Source organism: Vipera ursinii (genome assembly GCF_947247035.1).
Source record: "Vipera ursinii genome assembly, chromosome: 6".
In the NCBI taxonomy this organism is placed as follows: Eukaryota; Metazoa; Chordata; class Lepidosauria; order Squamata; family Viperidae; genus Vipera; species Vipera ursinii.
Genome location: NC_139515.1, coordinates 9,599,234 through 9,620,184, shown reverse-complemented (window position 1 = coordinate 9,620,184; position 20,951 = coordinate 9,599,234). Strand labels below are relative to the sequence as shown.

Below are 20,951 nucleotides of genomic sequence, written 5' to 3'. Positions count from 1 at the left end.
TGCCGCAGCCCGGTACTGGTCCATGGACCAGGGGTTGGGGACCCCTGGGTTAGATGGTGTAATAAATATCATATCATATCATATCATATCATATAATAATATAACATAACATAACATAACATAACATAATATAATATAATATAATATAATATAATATAATAATATAATATTAGTTGGAAGGGACCTTGGAGGTCATCTAGACCAGTGTTTTTCAACCACTGTTCCACGGCACACTAGTGTGCCGCGAGATGTTGCCTGGTGTGCCGTGGGAAAAATTGAAAAAACACTGACCTAGGAGACAGAGGTGAGAGGAGGAGGAGGAGGAGGAACAGCCGCGGGCAGAGCGGTGCTGCAAGACTCTCTGGCGGGGAGCGCTGGGCACCAGAGCCTTGGCTAAGCTGACGGCCCTACTTCGCTGGAAGCAAAAGCCCGGGAAAAGAAGTGGGCTCGACCTCTCTAGGCACCAGGGCTCCACGGCAGCGTAGCTCCGCCCCCTTCTCTGGCTTCGGAGGGTCTCTTGCTGAAGAGAGAGAAGCTGGGGAGAGGCGACCGGCTCGCTTATCGGAAGAGGACGGACGGGCGGCTAGCCCGGCTCGCCTGAGCTGTCGCGTGGTTGGTTGCCTGCAACGTTCGAAAAAGCTCTTCTTCCCCAGCATGCGCCGCTTACTCCTTACTCCCCGCACGGTTGAGGATGCGAGACTCCCGCCTGGTCGGCTGCCTGGCTCCGCTTTCTTTGCTCACCGCGACCCCTTGCCCCAGCCCAAAATAGAGGGATCTGACCGCTTCGCTCTTGGAGGCTTCGCTTGCGTCTGAAAAATTACATGGCTGATTTTTTTTTAACCTGTCCTTTTGATACGTTGCGTAATAAAATGTCCTTTGGACCAAAGCAATTAAAAACCTTTGGGGTTCCCCCCCCTCTGGAGTGAAGTGCTTTTGATGGTAAAGGTGAGAAAGAAAGAAAAAAGGAAGGGAGAAAGGGGGAAGGGGAAAAGGGAGGGAGAAAGAAAAAAAAGGAGAATAGAAAAGAAAGAGAGAGAGAGAGGAAGGAAGGAAGGAAAAAAGCAGGAAGAAAAATTAAAAAGAAATGCAAGTAGCTTCCAGTTTCCACAACAAGTAGAAAGCAAGAAATTGAATAATGGTTAATAATGATGATGATGATGATGATGGAAGGGAACTTGGCGGTCTTCTAGTACAACCCCCTGATCAGTCAGGAAATCCTATACCATTTCAGACAAATGGCTGTCCAATCTCTTCTTAAAAACTTCCAGTGTTGGAGCATTCACCGCTTCTGGAGGCAGGTTGTTCCACTGGTTAATTGTTCTAACTGTCAGGAAGTTTCTCCTTAGCTCTAGGCTGCTTCTCTCCTTGATGAGTTTCCGTCCGTTGCTTCTTGTCCTGCCTTCAGGGCACTTTGGAGAAGACCTTGACTCCCTCCTCTTTGTGGCAACACAACATGAATTTGGGCAAACTCTGGGAGAGAGTGGAGAACGGGGGGGGGGGAGAAACTGGCGTCCTGTGGTCATTGGGGCTGCAGAGTTACACGGCTTAGGGACTGAACAACAGCAGCAATTATGTCGATGCCTGCTCATTGCTGTGTGCGCTTTGCCTTTTAATGTCGGTGTGGATGTCATTTCTGGCAGGTAAGTAGACACGTATGTCCCTCGCATGCTGGAGTGGTGGGGTTTCTCCAAGATTAGATGCAGCTGAAGGTGACAGTCCAAACCCACAAGGAAAGGAAGCTGGTTTGATCTGCATCTCTTTTTCTCCTTTCTTCCTTGGTGAATGGGGGGAATTGCCTTCCTTTGGAGCAAAGGTGAGAGATGAGGTGGCTGATTCCCAGTTTCCATTTTCTTCTACAAATATTCCTTTGCTTTAAAAAAACAAAACCTGGCGCTGAGCAGCCAGTATCCAGCTTGCCAAAGGAGATAAAAGGCAGCCTTGCAATTTCTTTGCCACCTTTGCAAATACAAAACCACCCTTTCCCACAGCCCGAGCACCTGCTGAACACAACGGAGAACGTCACCGTGCAGTGTCACACGCCAAGTGTCATCATCCGCACCGTGGCAGCCGAAGACATTTCTCCGCCCATCAGCCAGGCAGAACTAAGCGTCGATTCGGGCATGCAGCCCGTCGATTTGGCGGACACGCCAGCCTCCCTGGAAACGGACTCTTTCCCAGATGACCTCCAGCCCTCCAAACTTCCAGGGGAAGAAGAACCCCCTCCTTTCAGCGCAGTCAGCTCCTCCAAATTTGGCAGCCGAAACAGCCCGGAGCTCATGGGAAGTGCAGGAGTCAACGTTCTGAATTCGGATCTCAAGCGGGAAGAAAGTCGTCCGTCAGATTTGGCCGCCACGTACGTTTCCGAGGTAAGAAAACCCACTCGTCAATATAGATTTAGAAAAATGGGAAAACTTTTAGGGAAAGAAATTACAAATTGACAATGTCAACGTCTTACAAAGAAAGCCTACGTAAAATGTTTTATAGATGGCACTCACCACCAGCAAGGTTAGCGAAAGTGTTTAAAAATATGTCAAATACATGTTGGACATGCAAACACAAGTCAGGTACTTACTATCCTGTGTAGTGGAACACGTGTTAAAGCAAAGAGGTATTGGACAAAAATACGTACTTAGCTAGAAAAGATGTTGGGGAAAACATGTTGATTTTAAACCTGAACTTTTTTTATTGGGTATAATGCCAGAAAAGATTGTTAAAGAAAGTGTATACCTGATTTTACATGTGATAACAGCGGCAAGAATCACATTCGCACAATACTGGAAAAGTGAAGAAACCACCACCATAGGAAGAAATAATTTAAAAAAAAAAAATACTAGAATGTGCGGAAATGGACAGACGTACTTTGAGGTTGAAAGAAAAAGAAGGAACAGAATATTTTCAAACTTGGGACTTATTTTTATCAATGGCTGGAGAAAAGAATAAAGGATTAGGAATTAAATTTGTATTAGTGAATGATAAGCTCAGACAACACGTTTGTTGAATAAATACTCCTGAATTGCCTGAAAAAATAATAAAACTTTACAAAAAGAAAACCCACCTGTAAACCCTCGGAGCTGAAGTTTATGAATCCAGAAGAAAGGGTTCTCCAAATCCAGCAGAAATGTGAAACTGACGTTAAATGTTAGAATAGTGTGAAAATCAAATCCCTCTTAACCTAGTTCAGCTCCTTGACTAGTTGATCTCCGCCATGCATTTAAAAAAAGTGTGTGTTCCTACCAAGCAGTTAGAATTCTTTTATTTGGCCAAGTGTGAGTGGACACAGAAGGAATTTGTCTCCAGTGCAGAAGCTCTCAGTGTAAGCATGTACAACTGAGTGGTAAGTCACAGATCCCAAGTCATACTTACAAATCATAAGATACAAACAAGAAGTGATAAACCAAAAGATTCCAACAGGAGAAAGCAGTAGGCAAGATGAGAAGGCCAGAAGGATAACGGCAATACAGCCCTACTACGTGGCTAAATATTTTTAGGCACAAGACAGTGCCGTGGGAGTTAGGTGTTATTATGTTACGTTATTAATAGCCATCACGCTTTGCCTCTTCACCTGGTGGACACAACTTCTATTTGCAGGAATTTGCCTCTAGCAAGAAGCGTCGCTCGGCTTTGATTTGGGGCGGCGGATTTTTGGAAAATATATATATTAAAAACATTCTGCCGAAATGGCTTAGCAGAGTTGTTGTTGGTTGTTACACAGGATCTGGGTTCTCCCACAGCCGAAGAACGAGTGGAGCAGTCCGCCCTGGATGGAGCTGTTCTCGTGCCTTCTCCCCAAAGTTTTATCCAGACATCCGATGATATAGATGGTGAATCGGTGCTGCCTCTGACAAGCTTAACAGGTAACAAACGCTTCTAAATCTGAAGTCGGTTTTTTCGGGGAGAGGGGATGTCTTTTTATTTTTATTTTTGTATCCTCTCCTTTACCATTTTCACAAATAAGTTGAAGATGGCGAACGTCTCCAGTACACATTTCTCCTCCTCCTCCTCCTTTTCCCCTCAATTTTTCTTGTTTAGCGTTAAAGCAGCATTTGGGGGGAGCTTCAAAGCCTGCTGTGCTCCTGACCGAAGCGTGCAAAAGAGCCGAGAGTTGGTTTCTTCCGAGTTCTGTGCGCCCTTCTGCCTCAGTACAAGTGGTCCTCAACTTACCACCACAACTGAGCCCAAAATGGAGGTGGCCAAGCCAGAAATTGGTTTTTGCCCCATTTTACGACTTTTCATGCCAAAGTGGTTGTGTGAATCACTGAAGTTGTTAAGTTCGGAATGTGATTGTTGAGTGGATCTGGCTTTCCCCCCTTGACTCTGCTTGGCAGAAGGCCGCCAAAGGGGATCACGTCACACACACACACACACACACACACACACACACACACACACACACACACACACACACTGGGACATTGCGAGCCCTCATAAGTATGAGTCAAGTGTTTGAATTTTGATCCTGCGACCCCAGGAATGCTGCAGTGATTATAGTTGTGAAAAACAGTCATGGGTCACTTTTTCCAGTGCCGTTGTAACTTTGAACGGTCACTAAATCAGCTGTCGTAAGTCAAGGACTAGCTGTATTGAACTTTTGGTAAAGATGAATGGGGTCTGGAGAACATCTGAACCCTTGCAAGGACCATTTTGAAGATTCTGCGCTTCTAGCAAAGGAGTTTCAAGTTTGCACCAAAGTCCAAAACGAGACTTTTTCTACTGTTGAAGGAAAAATCTTCATCAGGGTCCAGTCCAAGGTGGGAATAAATAACATGGCAACTGTTTTAAAAAGAAGGTTGTAGTTTATTGAAAAGGAGAGCCGGGCAGAAAGATGGCTCTGGGGAAAAAAAAGAGAGAGCACATGTAGTAGGGAGTGGTGGGTTTTTATACCTTCTTGGGCTTTTGTTTGGAGTTGTTCCTGTGTCATGAACTTGGACCTGAGCCTGAGTGTGCCTTTCTGGTATTCTGATGGTGGTGGGTTAATTAATAAGACTTTTTCCATTCTGAGCGGCATTTTCCCAATGGTTCCAATCCTAGCTATTTCAGGTTAAGGTTAAGGAAGCTAACCTTAAAACGTGTTATAGCTCACGTTAGCCAGCACAGGAGACAAAATGTCAGAATCCATTTATATCATATTCATAAATGGAATGTTTCAAACAGTATTCCATGGATTCTGCCATCTCCTGAAGAGAAGAGAATAGATGTGTATTGAACCGGCAATAGGCATTTCAAAGGAAAGGAAAAGCCTTTTGAACTGGGGAAACAAAAGGGGGGGCTAGCATCTGGCTTGTGTCACGGAAGACAGCAATAAACATGAAGGGTCCTAATTTTCTTTTTCCCACGAGATGGATGATACGAGAGAAAGGATGGGGGACTGACCAAATGGGGTTAAGGGGGGTTAAACCGGGAACTCTTTATAAGGGTTTACTTTGTGGAATAATATTAAGTCCTGTCTCGTTCCTACAACCAAGCATGTTATAGTAAAGATTCTTTTTGGAATAGATTTGACTCCAAGAATTTTGTCTTCCTAAGACGTGGTTTGGGGTGGGTCCTGACACAAAAGCTGTATCTGTGTAACAACCTGCTGTATCTTGGTTCTCCCTAGATCCTATCTTACAACACCACGGAGAGAATTCTCACGTTATCGGCTCTTCTTTGGATAGCCCTAGTTCTGAAGACTCCAAGGGCATGGAGAACTTAGTAAGCTGTCACTGAGGACGTTCCCAGTCTGTAACTCCTCCATTGGTCAAAGGGGCGTCAGCCTGGCGGGGCTCACCAAAGGAACTTTTTGCTCTCTTCAGATCTCACACGGTGACAGTCACAGCTGCCTCCCCCTCCCCAGTTTCTACATTCAAGAAGTCTTGTGTTGGGACAGTGAGGAAATTCAATGCTTTGGGCTACTGACACAGTGGTAAATGAGCGTGCAGACAGAGGTTAAACCGTTTAGAATTTGCACTGATCCTCCTGTTTCAGGATAGAATATAGTTACAGTGTCGTAACTACCGAGAGAGCAAGAAGGTACATTAGAAAAGCTTCATTTTTTTTCTAATGGTTCCAGTCTGTTGAAGCAGCAGAAGAGCATTGCTGGATCAAGGTCTTCCTTGAAACTAAAGAAGCTGCTGCTGGCAAGGGATGTCGCGCCAGAACGATCAGATGCAATTCTTAAAATACTACAGTTAGAACCCCGAGTGTAGCATCAGGACTTTCAAGCTGCAATAAATTTAGGAGTCGGTTTAAACCCCCGAGAAGACCACCTCCTGTTTATTCAGAAATCAAATTACAGAAGCTAAAAGCCACGTTGGCAAAGGAACCCAGCTCGGATGAGACTTTTCAGAGATGTTCATCTGAACGAGCTGAGCAATGGATGACTTGTGAGTCCTCCATCTACGGGCAAGGCTCTGCACACCGAAACACGGAGCTGAACTTCGGTGTAACCTGGGCAGGCAACCTGGCTCCCTACTACGAAGGCGGTGTAAAAAACAAAAAAAAAACGATTCAAAATCAGTATTGACTTCTGTAATTATCAGCTTCCTCCGAAGCAAAGTGGCTTTGTTCACGTACCATGAATTTGTAGTTAACGCAACGGCCGGTGGCTTTCGGAAGGAACGGGAATTCACCAGTGCCCAGTTTAATACAAGTGAGATACTGTTTCTCTTCTGTAATAGTAGATGCCTTTTTATTTATAATGTAGTATAGACATTTGCAGTGCTGCAGTTTTTTTGTACAGTGTAATAAAAAAAGGCCGTGTTTTTTTTTTTTCACAATGGGAAAAAAAAGGTGTGCCACTCTGGAAAAACACAAGCGTACAACTGGAATGTTCATTTAAGTGCACTAATAGCGATTCTGTGGCTCGCTCCCACCCACCCCTAAAGCAGATGCTCTATTATGTTGCACTACTTCACCTCACCAGAAAGAAGAACCGTTAAAATACACCTCTGTGGAGCCTTGAGGTCTTCCTTCCAACATCTGTTCCGGTGACGTCTTGGCGTTTTTTTGGAAGCAGTCCTGCCCTCTCTTCAGAAAGCACATCTTGGAAACGCCACCTCGGACCCTCTGGATGCGTTGCAACCTTTGTCCTAGGAGAGTTCATTTCCCCACTTCATGGAAGTAGAGGTTGGCACATATACAAAGCATAATGATTGAGAACAAAATGTAGTAGATCAGGTTCCTAAATTTAGGCTCAAGGTCTCCTTGTCGATACCAATAGATCTGGAGGCAGAAGAGAAGGGAGGAACAAAACGTAAGAGGAGATGGACGCCATCATCTTATTAGAAGAACCCATGATCATCTCCGAGATATTTCTAGGGTTGATGTTCTCCTCTAAGAAGATTGACAAAAGACGGTGGGGCACCTGAGCTAGTTGGTGATGGGAACTGAACTCAGTGGAGGATTTGCTTCTAATGGGATGTGTAGGGGTGTGATATCAAAGACCCCAAAAGGGTAGGCCATATTTTCACAATCACAATCCTTGTAGGCATCTGCTCTGACGTGTGTCATTTCCTTGGGTGACGACGTTGATCAGAGGCGCACGCTATGGGATAAGGGCCATGTTGGCACAGCAGGCCACGTTCCTCAAAGTGAGTCTGGCCAAGACAAAATCAAAACCTCATTAAAAGTTCAGTTGAAAATAGCCCTGCATTTCATTATTTCACCCTGTGGATTATCATGAAACCTTTAGAAGGATTTGCAGGAAGGAAATTTGGGGCTCTTTCATTTTTTTCCAAAAATGGGAATCCTAAAACTAGACAAAGCTGCCACTGCAAGGTAGTCTAAAAAACCTGGCTTGGGGCCCGTGCTTGCTAGCTAGTGCAAATAATTAAAGACATCCTTTATGGACTTCAATCCCTGTTTACTTTGGGCCTTGCAATATTTTTACAGCTGTCCATGGTAGCTAGGACTATTGTTCCCCTAATCTGAGTAAAATCTGCTTAATCTTTGCAAACATAAACACAGTACTTACAAGAATGCCAGCCGAAACACAACTCAAGGAGATGCAGAAAGCAAAAAATATATTCATTGGTTTTGGAGGTAGGTGAGGAAAGACAAAAGCACTGATTAAAGTGACCTGCAGAGAGAGAAAGAGATGAAAAAGAAGAGAAAGAAAAGAAGGAAGGAAAGAGAAAAAGAAAAAAAGAGAGAATAAATTCAGGCGTTATCTTCATAGAAAACAAACTTTTGTGGAATGTGATTCTCCTTAAGGGTTTCAATCCAAGATAAAACGATAAATTAAGTCAGAATACAGTTTGATCAAGCTAGCATAGCTATTCTTTACCATTACGGTTTGATGCAACACCCTGGCATTTAATGTTTCTGCCTAGCTTGGGGAATCGGTGACGCGGGTTCAGACGTGTTGGCCAGCTGCCTGACACTCGGGCGAGGGAAGGTGAGTGAAAAGAAGCAACCATTGTTAAAAGAGATGTCTAAAGTGTTGTTTTTTCAGGACCAATTTTCGCCCAGGGCAACCGCAGTCCTCCGTTGGATTCCCCCTGAGTGTTTCCACCACTTTTAAGTTCCCTATATTTCCTTAGAGCTGGACTTTGGTTGGCAGTACGGCCACAGCTGGGACAAAAATTTCTGTGGCTAAGTAAGGTGATAGTAAATCTGACCCTTTTCACCATGGTTGTTAAGCAAATCACTGCAGTTCTTGAGTGAACCGTGCGGTCCTTAAGTGAACCAGGTTTCCCCCCCTTTTGCTTTTGCTTGATAGAAGCCTCCCTCCCACAAGGTCACAAACAGCAACCACTTAACCCAGGGATGCTGCAGTCATCATAAATACGTGCTGGTTGCTAGGCACCCAAATTTTGATTGTGGGGAGGCTGCAAAGGTCGTACGTGTGAGGATCAGTCATAAGCCACTGTTTTCAGTGCCGCTGTAACTTCGAATGGCTGCTAAGCCAACGGTTGTAAGTCAAGGACTCTCTGGGGTACTAACGCAACTGCTAGCTAAGGGAAAGTCGGTGGACCCATCAATTCTCCACTTTTAAACTCTACTGAGATCTTCTGATCATCCTTGGATTCCTTTGGAGATTCAAGATGTCAACCGCACGATGGTCCTGTTAGCCATCTTCTCACTGAATGAGCACAACACAGCAGCTTCACCCCTGAACGTTGGGTGTGTTGAAGACCATAATTTGTTGTGTTTGACTGCTGAAGATTTCACAGACAGGGTCCCTATCATTTTCTTGACTTTTCTTTTTTCCCAAGGGGACCATATGTTCCTGATTTTACGTTTCGGTCTAGCCTACACTTCCAGAAGTCTCCCGTGCAAATATTAGGCCTGATCCTGCTTGGTTTCCAAACTCAGGTCAGGTCAGCTAGGTGCTAACATACCTGTTGAGGCTGAGGGGAGGGGGGAAAATTCCAAGTTAGAGAATATTAATTCAAGCAGTCCACAGGGGCTTTTAACTGCATTTGTTTTTAAATCCGTGATCTAAAAGAAAACATATTTCCCTTAATCACCTGCCCAACTCTCTGAAGGTATAATAACCTTTCAGTACTTATAATAAACAGTGCTAAAAGTTCAGCTGTTACACAAGGCACTTAACCCATGCCCAGAGGGCCTTATTAATTATCTGCACTTTAATGATGCTTGCTTCTGGAGCTTTGTAAAACACAAGAGCAAACTAAAATTAGCAAGGGCTAGAAAGCAATTTCCAGTGAGAAAAATCCAATATGTTCAGAGGTTTGGGGGCGGGGGGGGGGAACAACTCATGAAAAAGTGAGAAAAACCTGACAGTAAATCAGGATGGAGAACCAACTCATGCATACAATGACGAAACCTCCAAAGTTTAATACTGAGACTGGTAACAAAGCATTGCAAATTAAGAAACCTTTAAAGGGAGGGCTGGAAAAGTCCACAGATCTGGAGATTTTGTTCTGAATCTCCTGGATTCCTAACTTCTTAGCAAGTAATTCTGATGGGACATTATCCACATTACACCCATGTTCTTCTTCACGTGGGCAACAAGCTAACAGCCTGTTCTAGTCCTTCTCCAATCGTGTTTTAATTTTCCAATGGAAAGTTAACTTGCTCTAACAACTGAGCATGCTGCAGCCAAATTTGGCTGCTTTGGCAGTCTAAAGGCAGAGGTTACCAATTCAGAGTGTCCTCACTTTTATTAAAGTGGTCTGATCTGTGTGTTTAGCTGCAATACATAAATCAAATATTTATAAACAGCAGCCAAGAAAATGGAAGTATCGGCGTTTGCAGAAAATAAAACGGAAGGTTTTGAAGAAAGAAAAAAAATCCCAAAATATCCACACCCTTATAAAAGGTATTAGAATGGACGACATGAATGTTTTGCTACTCCCTGGAAAAACATATTGAATTAATAGGTCCTTACTGGCTGCTAGAAGATAAACCTGATCTGATCTGAAACATTCAGGTACCGAATCAAACATCCTAAAAGCCAAGGACCTCCCATCTTCTGGGATTAGGCTTTCAGGGCTAAGTGGAATACTTACTATAAGCAACAAGGAAACTACGATCCCAACTGCAAGATTGATTATTCTGTCCTGAAAGACAAGAAAATTTAAAATAAATAAATTAAGGCATGTTGCGCTCTGTATTCTGCAGAATACAGACTAGTGGCCCAATTGCAAAATGGCAGACAATTGGTGCCAGTTATGTGACAGAGCAAATAAACCGCATGCAGCTTCTAAGTCTTTTGAGAGTCTTCAGAATTTAAGAAAAGGAATCCCGAGATGCTAGGAAACCGATTTAACCAAAATCTGGGAAGACAACTGTGAACAGGCTCATATTTAAGTAAATTTAATAAACAACGATGTCTTATCACTTTGCAGTCAACGCAGCAACACATCTAACAAAGCCTCGTGGCTTAAGGTCACTTAGTTTGCCTCCTAAACCCCTTTTAAAATCACATTTTTAAAAAGGAAAGTTTGTTTGGGGACTTTGATCCCTTTCCCAATTCCCCAAGTTGGCTTCTCTTGCAGTTGGACTTCCTTTCCTCGCCGGCTGTGTCTGGAGATTCTCAGTCATCCAAGTCATGGTTGTCCCGAAAGTGCTTTTTTTCCCACGAGGCAACCGGACTTTTCTTGTTTTTCTTTGAAAACCTTTCGCTTCTCATCCGAGAAGCTTCAGCTTCTGTGTCGCCAGGGTCATCTGAGAATGTGGACTTTGGACAGAGAGAATGTGGACATTCTGGACAGAGAGGGCAGCTGGTTTGAAAGAGGGGTCAAAGAGGCCATCTGTGTCAAAATTGAACAGCCCTCTCTCAAAAGAGGGGAAGGGATACTACCTATGCCCAGTCTACAACACGGCCCTTTCAACAGTTCCAAGAAGGCTCCACAGCCATTTGCACTACTCAGGTGATCCTGATGACAACAGGTAAGCCTCCAGGGCAGGGGTAGGCAACCTTAGCTCTTTTATGACTCATGGACTTCAACTCCCAGAATTCCCGAGCCAGCATGGCTCAGCTTGGAAACCTCTCCTTTTTCCCTCAGCGTGGCTGGCTCAGGAATTCTGGGAGTTGGAAGTCCACGAGTCATAAAGCAGCCTAGGCCTAGAGCAGGGGCAGGCAACCTTGGCTCTTTTATGACTCATGGACTTCAACTCCCAGAATTCCTGAGCCAGCATGGCTCAGCTTGGAAACTTCTCCCTTTCCCCTCAGCACAGCTGGCTCAGGAATTCTGGGAGCTGAAGTCCACGAGTCATAAAAGAGCCAAGGTTGCCTACCCCTGATCTACTATTGTAAGTCGAGGACTACCTGTAATGGCAAGCAAAATGATGTCCTACAGCAGGGGTAGGCAACCTTGGCTCTTTTATGACTCGTGGACTTCCAACTCCCAGAATTCCTGAGCCAGCATGGCTCAGCTTGGAAACCTCTCCCTTTCCCCTCAGCGTGGCTGGCTCAGGAATTCTGGGAGTTGAAGTCCACGAGTCATAAAGCGGCCTAGGCCTAGGGCAGGCAACCTTGGCTCTTTTATGACTCGTGGACTTCAACTCCCAGAATTCCTGAGCCAGCATGGCTCAGCTTGGAAACCTCTCCCTTTCCCCTCAGCCTGGCTGGCTCAGGAATTCTGGGAGTTGAGGTCCACGAGTCATAAAAGACCCAAGGTTGCCTACCCCTGCTCCAGGGGCTTCAAATGACCAACTGTCTTCAAGAGGTATAAATCCTTCCATTTCCCCACCATCCAGATGGTCAGAGCTGAAGAAGCTTCTTGGATGAGAAGCGAAACGTCTTGAAAGAAAAATAAACTCCAGTTGCCTCCTGAAAAAGCATCTTTCGGCTTCCTCAATTCTGCTGAGAAAAGCCCCTTCTCCTCCTCTTCCTCCACTTCTTTGGCCCTTTGCCTTTCCTTCTTCCCCCCCCCCCCTTAGTCATCTCTGCAGATGGCATTTATACTGCCAGGCAAGACCCACTGAAGGCTTTAGTTTTACTTCTTTTTTACTGCCAGGAGCAAAGTAAGGGATGGGGGGGGGAGAGGAAGCAGTTAAGGGAAAGTATAGTAAAAATGTTAAAATACTGTGAATGTCAAGTTAGGAGACTGACTGGGGATGTAAATCAAGAGGTGTCAGGGTAGAAATTGATTTAAAGCATGAATGTCCCCCCCCCTCCATTTTAGGAATATGTCCTCCATTCAAATGCCACTATATACAGGTAGTTCTCGACTTACAACCATTCATTTAGCAACTGTTCAGAGTTACGTTGGCACTGGAAAAAAAAGTGACTTACGACTTTTCACACTTTAAACCGTTGCAGCATTCCCCGTGGTCACGTGATCACAATTCAGACGCTTGGCAATTGACTCTTACTTATGACGGTTGCGGTGTCCAGGGGTCGTGTGGTCCCTTTTTTGTAACCTTCCAACAAGCAAAATCAATGGGGGAAGCCAGATCCACTTCACGACCGGACTTAGCTAACAACCGTGTTACTAACTTAAGAACTGCAGTGGTTCACTTTTACGAATGGTGGCCAGAAAGGTCGTAAAATGGGGCAAAACCCACTGAACAACTATCTCGCTTGGCAACGGAGATGTTGGGGTCCACTATGGTCATAAATCGAGAACTACCTGCACTGTGGAAAGCCAACCTCATCACAGCCTTCTCCAACCGGATGCCTCTTCCAGGGTTTGAGGCTGGGATTGCCCAGGGCCCAGTTGGAGTGGGGCATGTCTAGTTTAATGAAGAGAAGGACAAGGATTGACAGGATAGCAGTATTTCAGCATTTGAGGAATTGCCCCAAAGAAGAGGGAGTCGAGCTGTTCTCCAAAGCCCCTGAAGGCAAACCAAGAAGCAGTGGGTGGAAACTAGTCAAGGAGAGAAGCAACCTGGAATTAAGGAGAAATTTCCTAACAGCGAAAACAATTAACCAGTCGAACTGCTTGCCTTCAGAAGTTGTAGGTGCTTCATCACTGGAGGCTTTTAAGAGGCTGGACAGCCATTTGTCTGAAATGCTACAAGGTTTCCTGCCTGAGCAGGGGGGGTTGGACTAGATGACCTCCAAGGTCCCTTCCAGCTCTGTCATTCTGTTAAAAGTTCTGAATTAATCAAATCTTTATAGGCAGTCCTCAAGTTACAACCATTTGTCTAGCAACTGTTCAAAGTTGCAACGGTGCTGAAAAAAATGAGACTTACAACCAGTTTTGGCTCTTACAACTACTGTATCTACTCACTGCAGGCCAATATGTCCTAGAGAAGACCAACTCAGAGCCCACTTTTTATTCCTTGTCAGTTTGATCCACCTGGTCCTTTGCCAGTTCCAAAGGGTTAGTTTCTCAATATACTTTTTATGTCAACAGGCCTAGATTAGAAAGTACTAAAGACTGAGCACTGAAAGCAGGATTATTAAGAAGAAGAAAAATAACAGGGGCACCGGATGTTTTTCAGAACACAGTTCAAAAGCTGAGGCTTTGTATTCTTAACAAGGCCCATTTATAAAGATGCTTAGAACTTCCTTTCTCCTCTTCTTCCCTTTATTGTTAATTCTTTTTTCTGTCCCGAAATGTATTTCAGCAGATTGGGACTCCATATAAGTATTCCCATAATCCAATCGTCCCTACATTTCAAAACCATCCTTTACTCAGCTTGAGATCTGATAGGTTCAACTACAAATCCATTAATCCAGAAGACTTAGTCACACTAACCCACTCACCAGAATGTCACGCTGAACAAAAGATTGCCTAATTCTATTATATGTGTGTGTACACATACACATACACACACACACGTGTGTGTGTGTGTGTGTGTGTATGTCATATGTTAACTCTTAGATTACCTTGCTAGGCCCCAAACATGGGGCAAATCTTTATTTCCTGTTTTCAGCCTTATCTCAAAGGCCATCGAACAGGCTGTAGTCACACCGGACAGTTCATATATTTGTGTAAATTCTTTGTTAGTAATTCACACACACACACACACACACACACACACACACACACACACACACACACACATATATATATATATATATATATATATATATATAGAGAGAGAGAGAGAGAGAGAGAGAGAGAGAGATTACCCCACCATATAATTACACCCTTGATTCCATATATGCAATCTGGTATTGACATAACAGATGTTTCTCAGCATGTCAGAATAATACAGCTGAGGAAGGAAAAGACAGATGAAGTTCGTTGCAATTTTAAAAGCACAGGGGGGGAAAAAATCAAGTAAAAATGTTAGGGTACCAAAACTGCAAATTTTGGGTTCTTCAGAGCTCTAACAATAGAACATGTGCATTATAAAAATACCCTCTGCCCATTACCATCCTCTTGTTGGAATCTGGCTAGCACCCTCTTAACATTCTTCGGGAAATTGCTAATGAAAGAATATTTGTAGCTCAGGGTTGACATGAGGCTTGGGGCTTAGCTTGCTTGTTTTCTTGCAGACTTTACATGACACAACTAGGTAATATCATCAGTGCCAGTGTGGAAATTGCAATGGACACCCAAGATATACCTCTATGATCACACATAAACTGATCCTGTCGACTCCATATTGTTAAGATTTACTGAGAGAAATAATCTTTAGATTATCTACCGAGGATTCAGACCTGGAATCTGTCTACTTCTCGCTGGGAACAGTTGACAAACAAACACACAACTCAATGCTTCCAATGCACGCTTGTGGGTAGGGGCAGTCTGATAAATGTCTTACCCCTAACACACAGAAGACCTCAATCTCCTAAAACATACCAAGCTGGTTGGGACTTCGAGAAACATTTAGTCCAACTTTGAAAGACATCAGCCAGGAGAGAAGTCTATATAGAGCTTAGCTTGTAAGACCCATTTATGGGAAAGTCCTATGAAAAAAATCCATCACAACTAAGGATAAAAACTTCCTCTAACAAACTTCAAAGTTTAAGCTATTTATTGCAAATGTCAGATTGTGTGAGAGGGAAACACAACAAAGCTGGTGCAACAAGAAAAATGAATCCACATCTCCATCAACATGGAAGACCTTAATCTCCTAAAACGGGTCTTCAAACTTGGCCTTTTTATGACTGGTGGACTTCAACTCCCAGAATTCCTCAGCCAGCGTGCCTGGCTGAGGAATTCTGGGAGTTAAGTCCACCAGTCATAAAAGGGCCAAGTTTGAAGACCCCTGTCCTAAAACATACCAAGCTGGTTGGGACTTTGATAACTGTGTGATCCAATTTCTTTGGAGGCCATCAACAGGAGGAAGAATGGTCTACCTAATGTGTTATGGCTTATAAGAGCCGTTTATGGGGAAATCCTACGAAGAAATCCATCACAACTAAGGATAGAAAACGTCCTCTAACTCCAAAATATAAGCTACTCATTGCACAGCCGATAAAACGGGCATGGCAAATTATATGAAAACGCCAGGTAAATTAAAGTTCAAAGTGTCACATTTGCATTTAAGCCAGAGGGTCAATATCCCTCTCCTGGCAAAAATCTTGGAAAGTTTATTGAAATAATCCCCTCAAACCCAAGGAAATTCCACCGTAAATCTGTCACAACTGAGGCGGTTGTGCAACACAAAGAGCTCTTTATTAGAAGACCCCAACAGAGTAAGCAAAGGTTTTAGAAGACTGCAGGCTAAAGGCCTGCCATTGTGCACATATTACACAATTGCGGTATTGCTCCATCGCACTACTCAAAAGGACAACTCGTACGTGTCTCTGCAGTGGCTTGGTACGTTAAGAAAATGCAGTCTAGACTCAAATGCAACCTCCACAGCCACAAAACCTGAGCAGAGGCCACCATTTTGAAAAGATGCAACCTCCACAGCCACAAAACCTGAGCAGAGGCCGCCATTTTGAAAAGATGCAACCTCCACAGCCACAAAACCTGAGCAGAGGCCGCCATTTTGAAAAGATGCAACCTCCACAGCTACAAAACCTGAGCAGAGGCCGCCATTTTGAAAAGATGTCAGGCTTGGCCAGATACATTGAAACCAAATGCCGAATACAGATAATCCTTGACTTACAACAGTTCATTTTGTGACCGTTCGAGGCTACAACGGCACTGAAAAAAGTGACTTAGGATCGTTTTTTTTCACACTTATGACTGCTGCAACATCCCCATGGTCACGTGATTAGAATTCAGACCAGCTTGGCAACTGGTTCATATTTATGCCGGTTGCAGTGTCCCGGGGTCACGTGATCCTCTTTTTGCGACCTTCTGACAAGCAAACTCAATGGGGAAAGCCAGATTCACCTAACAACCGGGTCACTAACTTAACAAGTGCGATGGTTTACTTACCAACTGTGGCACGAAAGGTGGTAAAAGGTGGCAAAATTCACCTAACGAATGTCTCACTTCACGATGTAAAATTTGGGCTTAGTTACGGTCCTAACCCGAGGACTAGCTGTAGACCTCCCAGATTGCAGGCACAGCCACACTTCACCTACGCTATTTCCTTTCCCTCTCACTGCTGACAACACCTCAGAAACTCAAAGTGGCGCTGACAACACCTCAGCACCCGCCTCGGAGGTGTTTGGGCTGAGAAAGAATGACTGTCCTAATTCTCCCAGGAAACGTTGGCGTCCAAGATCAGATGTGAACCCCTAGGGCAGGGGCCTTCAAACCTGGCCCTTTTATGACTTGTGGACTTCAACTCCCAGAATTCCTCAGCCAGCATGCCTGGCTGAGGAATTCTGGGAGTTGAAGTCCACAAGTCATAAAAGGGCCAGGTTTGAAGGCCCCTGCTCTAGGAGGTGTGGACTTCAACTCCCAGAATTTCCCAGCCAGCCCTCATATCTTAAAATTGGCAAATTTGAGAACTTGAATCTGAAGCTCAATACTCTCTTCTTCACCTTCTACATAAGCTATGCTGGCTGAGGAATTCTGGGAGTTGAAGTCCACAAGTCATAAAAGGGCCAAGTTTGAAGACCCCTGCCCTAGGGCCTTCTCCAGGATCTTCAGCCCTGTAGTGTGCCAGCTCTGGAGCCCAGTTGCAAGAGGCATTGGGAGCCAGGCGGTCAGGCATAAATCTCTGCTGCCTTCTGGGACAGACATCTGCTCTGGCCTGACTGCAAGTCCTTCCCTGGAGGGCAAAAGACCCATTAAAGTCCAGCGTTTCTCAACCTTGGCAATTTTAAGATGGGTGGACTTCAACTCCCAGAATTCCTGGCTGGGGAATTCTAGGATTTGAAGTCCACCCATCTTTAAAGCTGCCAAGGTTGAGAAAGCCTGCATTAGACAAAAGACACGCTCTTTCCCGTTACCCTTGGTGACGTCTCTCCAAAAAGAGGCCTGTTATCCAGGCCTCTGGTCCCGTACGTTCTGGTCGTGAAGTCCTCCATTATGTCCCAAGTCCAAATCTGAAGAGCCGCGCGCCTTTCAAAACAGAGTCATCCCTTGTTCCCAGGAGGGCTGAAGCCCCAGGGGGCAGGCCGAGCGTCGGGCAGGGCAAATCCAACTTTTATGAGAAATGCATTTCTCTTGCGGCGCTGGATGCTACAAGCCGGTTGTGGTTCAACGCCAGGGATCCGGGCCTCTCCTCCAAACCTCAACTTTCCTCCTCATGATCAGCAGCTGAGGAGAGAAATAACAGAGCAGCAGTCAGCAGGCTGACAGGCTTCCCTCAGGCCTGCCCAATCGATTAAGGCAGTTGATTTGATCACGGCTGCAACTGGGGCAGGCTGAGGGGCAGGCTACCCAGCTCATTTGCCCCTGGAAGACCAGATCCCTGATCTTCACAGCCCAAGAGATGAAGAGGAGAGATTGCAGACGTGGGACCACTGCCTGGAATTCTTTCTTCTTCTTTTTTCCCAAATAATTGTATTTGAGGTTTCAATAAAACAATAGAAGATAAGGGAGGGAGGGAGGGAGGGAAGGAGGGAGGGAAGGAAGGAAGGAAGGAAGGAAGGAAGGAAGGAAGGAAGGAAGGAAGGAAGGAAGGAAGGAAGGAAGGAAAATGGGAATGAGAAGGAAGGAAGGAAGGAAGGAAGGAAGGAAGGAAGGAAGGAAGGAAGGAAGGAAGGAAGGAAAATGGGAATGAGAAGAAAGGGAAGAAGGAAGGAAGGAAGGAAAGGAAGGAAAATGGGATTGAGAAGAAAGTGAGGAAGAAAGGAAGGGAAGGAAGGAAGGAAGAAAGGAAGGAAGGAAGGAAAATGAAAATGGGAAGGAAGGAAAATGGGAATGAGAAGAAAGAGGAAGGAAGGAAGGAAGGAAAATGAAAATGGGAAGGAAGGAAAATGGGAATGAGAAGAAAGGGAGGAAGAAAGGAAAGAAAGGAAGGAAAGAAAATGAGAATGAGAAGAAAGGAAGGAAGGAAAATAGGGAGGGAGGGAAGGAGGAAATGAAATTTGGCATTCTCTCTAGCATTATCCACTGCCCGCAAATAACATGTCAATTTTTTAGCTGATGAGAAATTTCCAAACAAGGAATAGTGACATCCTCGCCATGGTTTGAAGTTTTACTATCCTTTCTTCCACATGCTGAACTTGGAGGGGATTCATCTCAATTAGTTTGCTTTGTTTTTGCGGTGCTTAGTCTGCTATAAACCCCAAACTGAGAAAATAAAACAATTCCGTAACCTGGTTAAGCCTGCCGTGGGAATGCAGTCGATCGGCTGGGCAATTCCAGGTGGAACTCTTTGGCGACCTTGGGGACCTCAGGGGTAGGACAAGCCTTTAACCTGTCTCAGAAGTGGCCACAAAGGTGTGACACTGATCGGACAGATTGCACACTGCTTCATCCCACACTGCCTCCAGGGAAGGGTGTCCGGCCGAGGCCAGCAGTGAACCCCTTAAGCAGGCCAGCACCTGGGCTGGTTAGTGGCAAGCCAGAGAAAGGCCTGATTGCAGTAAGGACTTCGGAGAAACCAGGTTAGTTTCTGCCCCAGAAGTTCAAAGCCCCGAAATCTGCCCAGTGGGGGAAGCGCTTCTGAATTTGCACCGCCTGACATTAAATGCATCCTTGGAGGGACTTTAAAAAGTCACCACTCTTTCTTCCTTCGACCCGACCGGACTTTAAAGTTGGTTTGCGGGCTTCATTCGTCTCTTGGCTCCCCGCCCCGCCCCGCCCCCAAATATGGCAATTCTTAACTCTCTTTCCAAGTATCTAGGACGCCCTGGATCCCCAGATAGGGAAGTTCCGATTTTATTTTTTATTTTTTTAATCGACCACCCCCACCCCCCCACCCTCAATTTTCATTCTTCCCCCCCCCCTTCGGACGAGACTCTCTTCTCCTCCTCTTCCTCCCTGGAAAACAAACCCACGCCGCGCCGGATCGGCCCCACCTGCAAAATGCCTCTACCTGCCTGCCCGGGAAACTCGCCTCCGCAACGTTCCCCAAAGGAACCTCGGCGACGCCGACGTTCCAAGAAAGAACCCCGGAGACGCGAACGTTCCAAGAAGGAATCCCGGATACCCCCAACGTTCCAAGAAGGAACCCCGGAGACGCGAACGTTCCAAGAAGGAATCCCGGATACCCCCAACGTTCCAAGAAGGAACCCCGAAGATGCGAACGTTCCAAGAAGGAATCCTGGATGCCCCCAACGTTCCAAGAAGGAACCTCGGAGACGCGAACGTTCCAAGAAGGAACCCCGGAGACGCGAACGTTCCAAGAAGGAATCCTGGATGCCCCAACGTTCCAAGGAGGAACCCCAGAGACGCGAACGTTCCAAGAAGGAACCCCGGATGCCCCAACGTTCCAAGAAGGAACCCCGGATGCCCCAACGTTCCAAGAAAGAACCCCGGAGACGCGAACGTTCCAAGAAGGAACCCCAGAGACGCGAACGTTCCAAGAAGGAACCCCGGATGCCCCAACGTTCCAAGAAGGAACCCCGAAGATGCGAACGTTCCAAGAAAGAACCCCGGAGACGTGAACGTTCCAAGAAGGAATCCCGGATGCCCCCAACGTTCCAAGAAGGAACCTCGAAGACGCGAACGTTCCAAGAAGGAACCCCGAAGATGCGAACGTTCCAAGAAGGAACCCCAGAGACGCGAACGTTCCAAGAAGGAACCCCGGATACCCCCAACGTTCCAAGAAGGAACCCCGAAGATGCAAACGTTCCAAGAAAGAACCCCGGAGACGCGAAGGTTCCAAGAAGAAACCCCGGATGCCCCCAACGTTCCAAGAAGGAACCCCGAAGATGCAAACGTTCCAAGAAAGAACCCAGGAGACGCGAAGGTTCCAAGAAGGAACCCCGGCGACGCCAACGTCCCACCGCGCTCCCTCACCTCCTGCAAGATGCTCGGCGAGCTCCGAGGCGGACGGCCACGGAGCGCGGCTGCCGCCAAGTTCCTGCTCTCCGCAGGGGCTCCTAGGCGCTCGCTCTGGGCCACTGTCGCAAACTACCCCAGACTTCCTCCGCCTACCACAAATCCCTGCCGCCTTCCCCTGCGAGCTGATTGGCCCGCTTTCGCCAATCCCGGAGCAGGCGACGCCGCACCTTGCTGCAAACCTGGGCTGGTTCGTTCGCCTTGCGCCGGCGGCTGGCTGGGAGGCGCGGCTTCCTTCGCCTCGGCTTTTGGCGGGCAACCTCGGAGCCAGGGCGGCTCGAACGCTCTGCTTTGTCTCCC

General features: G+C 45.9%; 2 protein-coding genes across 3 annotated transcripts in view; one reads left to right on the top strand and one right to left on the bottom strand.

The window, feature by feature from the left end:
- The window catches only part of DMTF1 (cyclin D binding myb like transcription factor 1), a 34,332-nt gene extending 28,520 nt beyond the window's left edge, over positions 1–5,812 (top strand). For both annotated transcript variants that reach the window (XM_083366269.1, XM_083366268.1), the window contains exons 15-17: positions 1,989–2,366; positions 3,713–3,854; positions 5,597–5,812. In XM_083366269.1, the coding sequence (XP_083222395.1) occupies positions 1,989–2,366; positions 3,713–3,854; positions 5,597–5,706 (630 nt within the window). In that variant the 3' untranslated portion in view covers positions 5,707–5,812. The remainder of the gene's footprint in view (positions 1–1,988; positions 2,367–3,712; positions 3,855–5,596) is intronic.
- Positions 5,813–6,961: 1,149 nt separating this feature from the next.
- On the bottom strand, positions 6,962–20,711 carry TMEM243 (transmembrane protein 243). Its single transcript, XM_083366375.1, has 5 exons — positions 20,610–20,711; positions 17,648–17,957; positions 10,455–10,505; positions 7,952–8,056; positions 6,962–7,200 (listed from the first exon to the last, which is right to left on the bottom strand). Exons 2-5 carry the CDS (start codon positions 17,723–17,725, stop codon positions 7,078–7,080), a joined length of 357 nt encoding a protein of 118 aa, XP_083222501.1. The 5' UTR covers positions 17,726–17,957; positions 20,610–20,711; the 3' UTR covers positions 6,962–7,077.
- Positions 20,712–20,951: the final 240 nt, after the last annotated feature.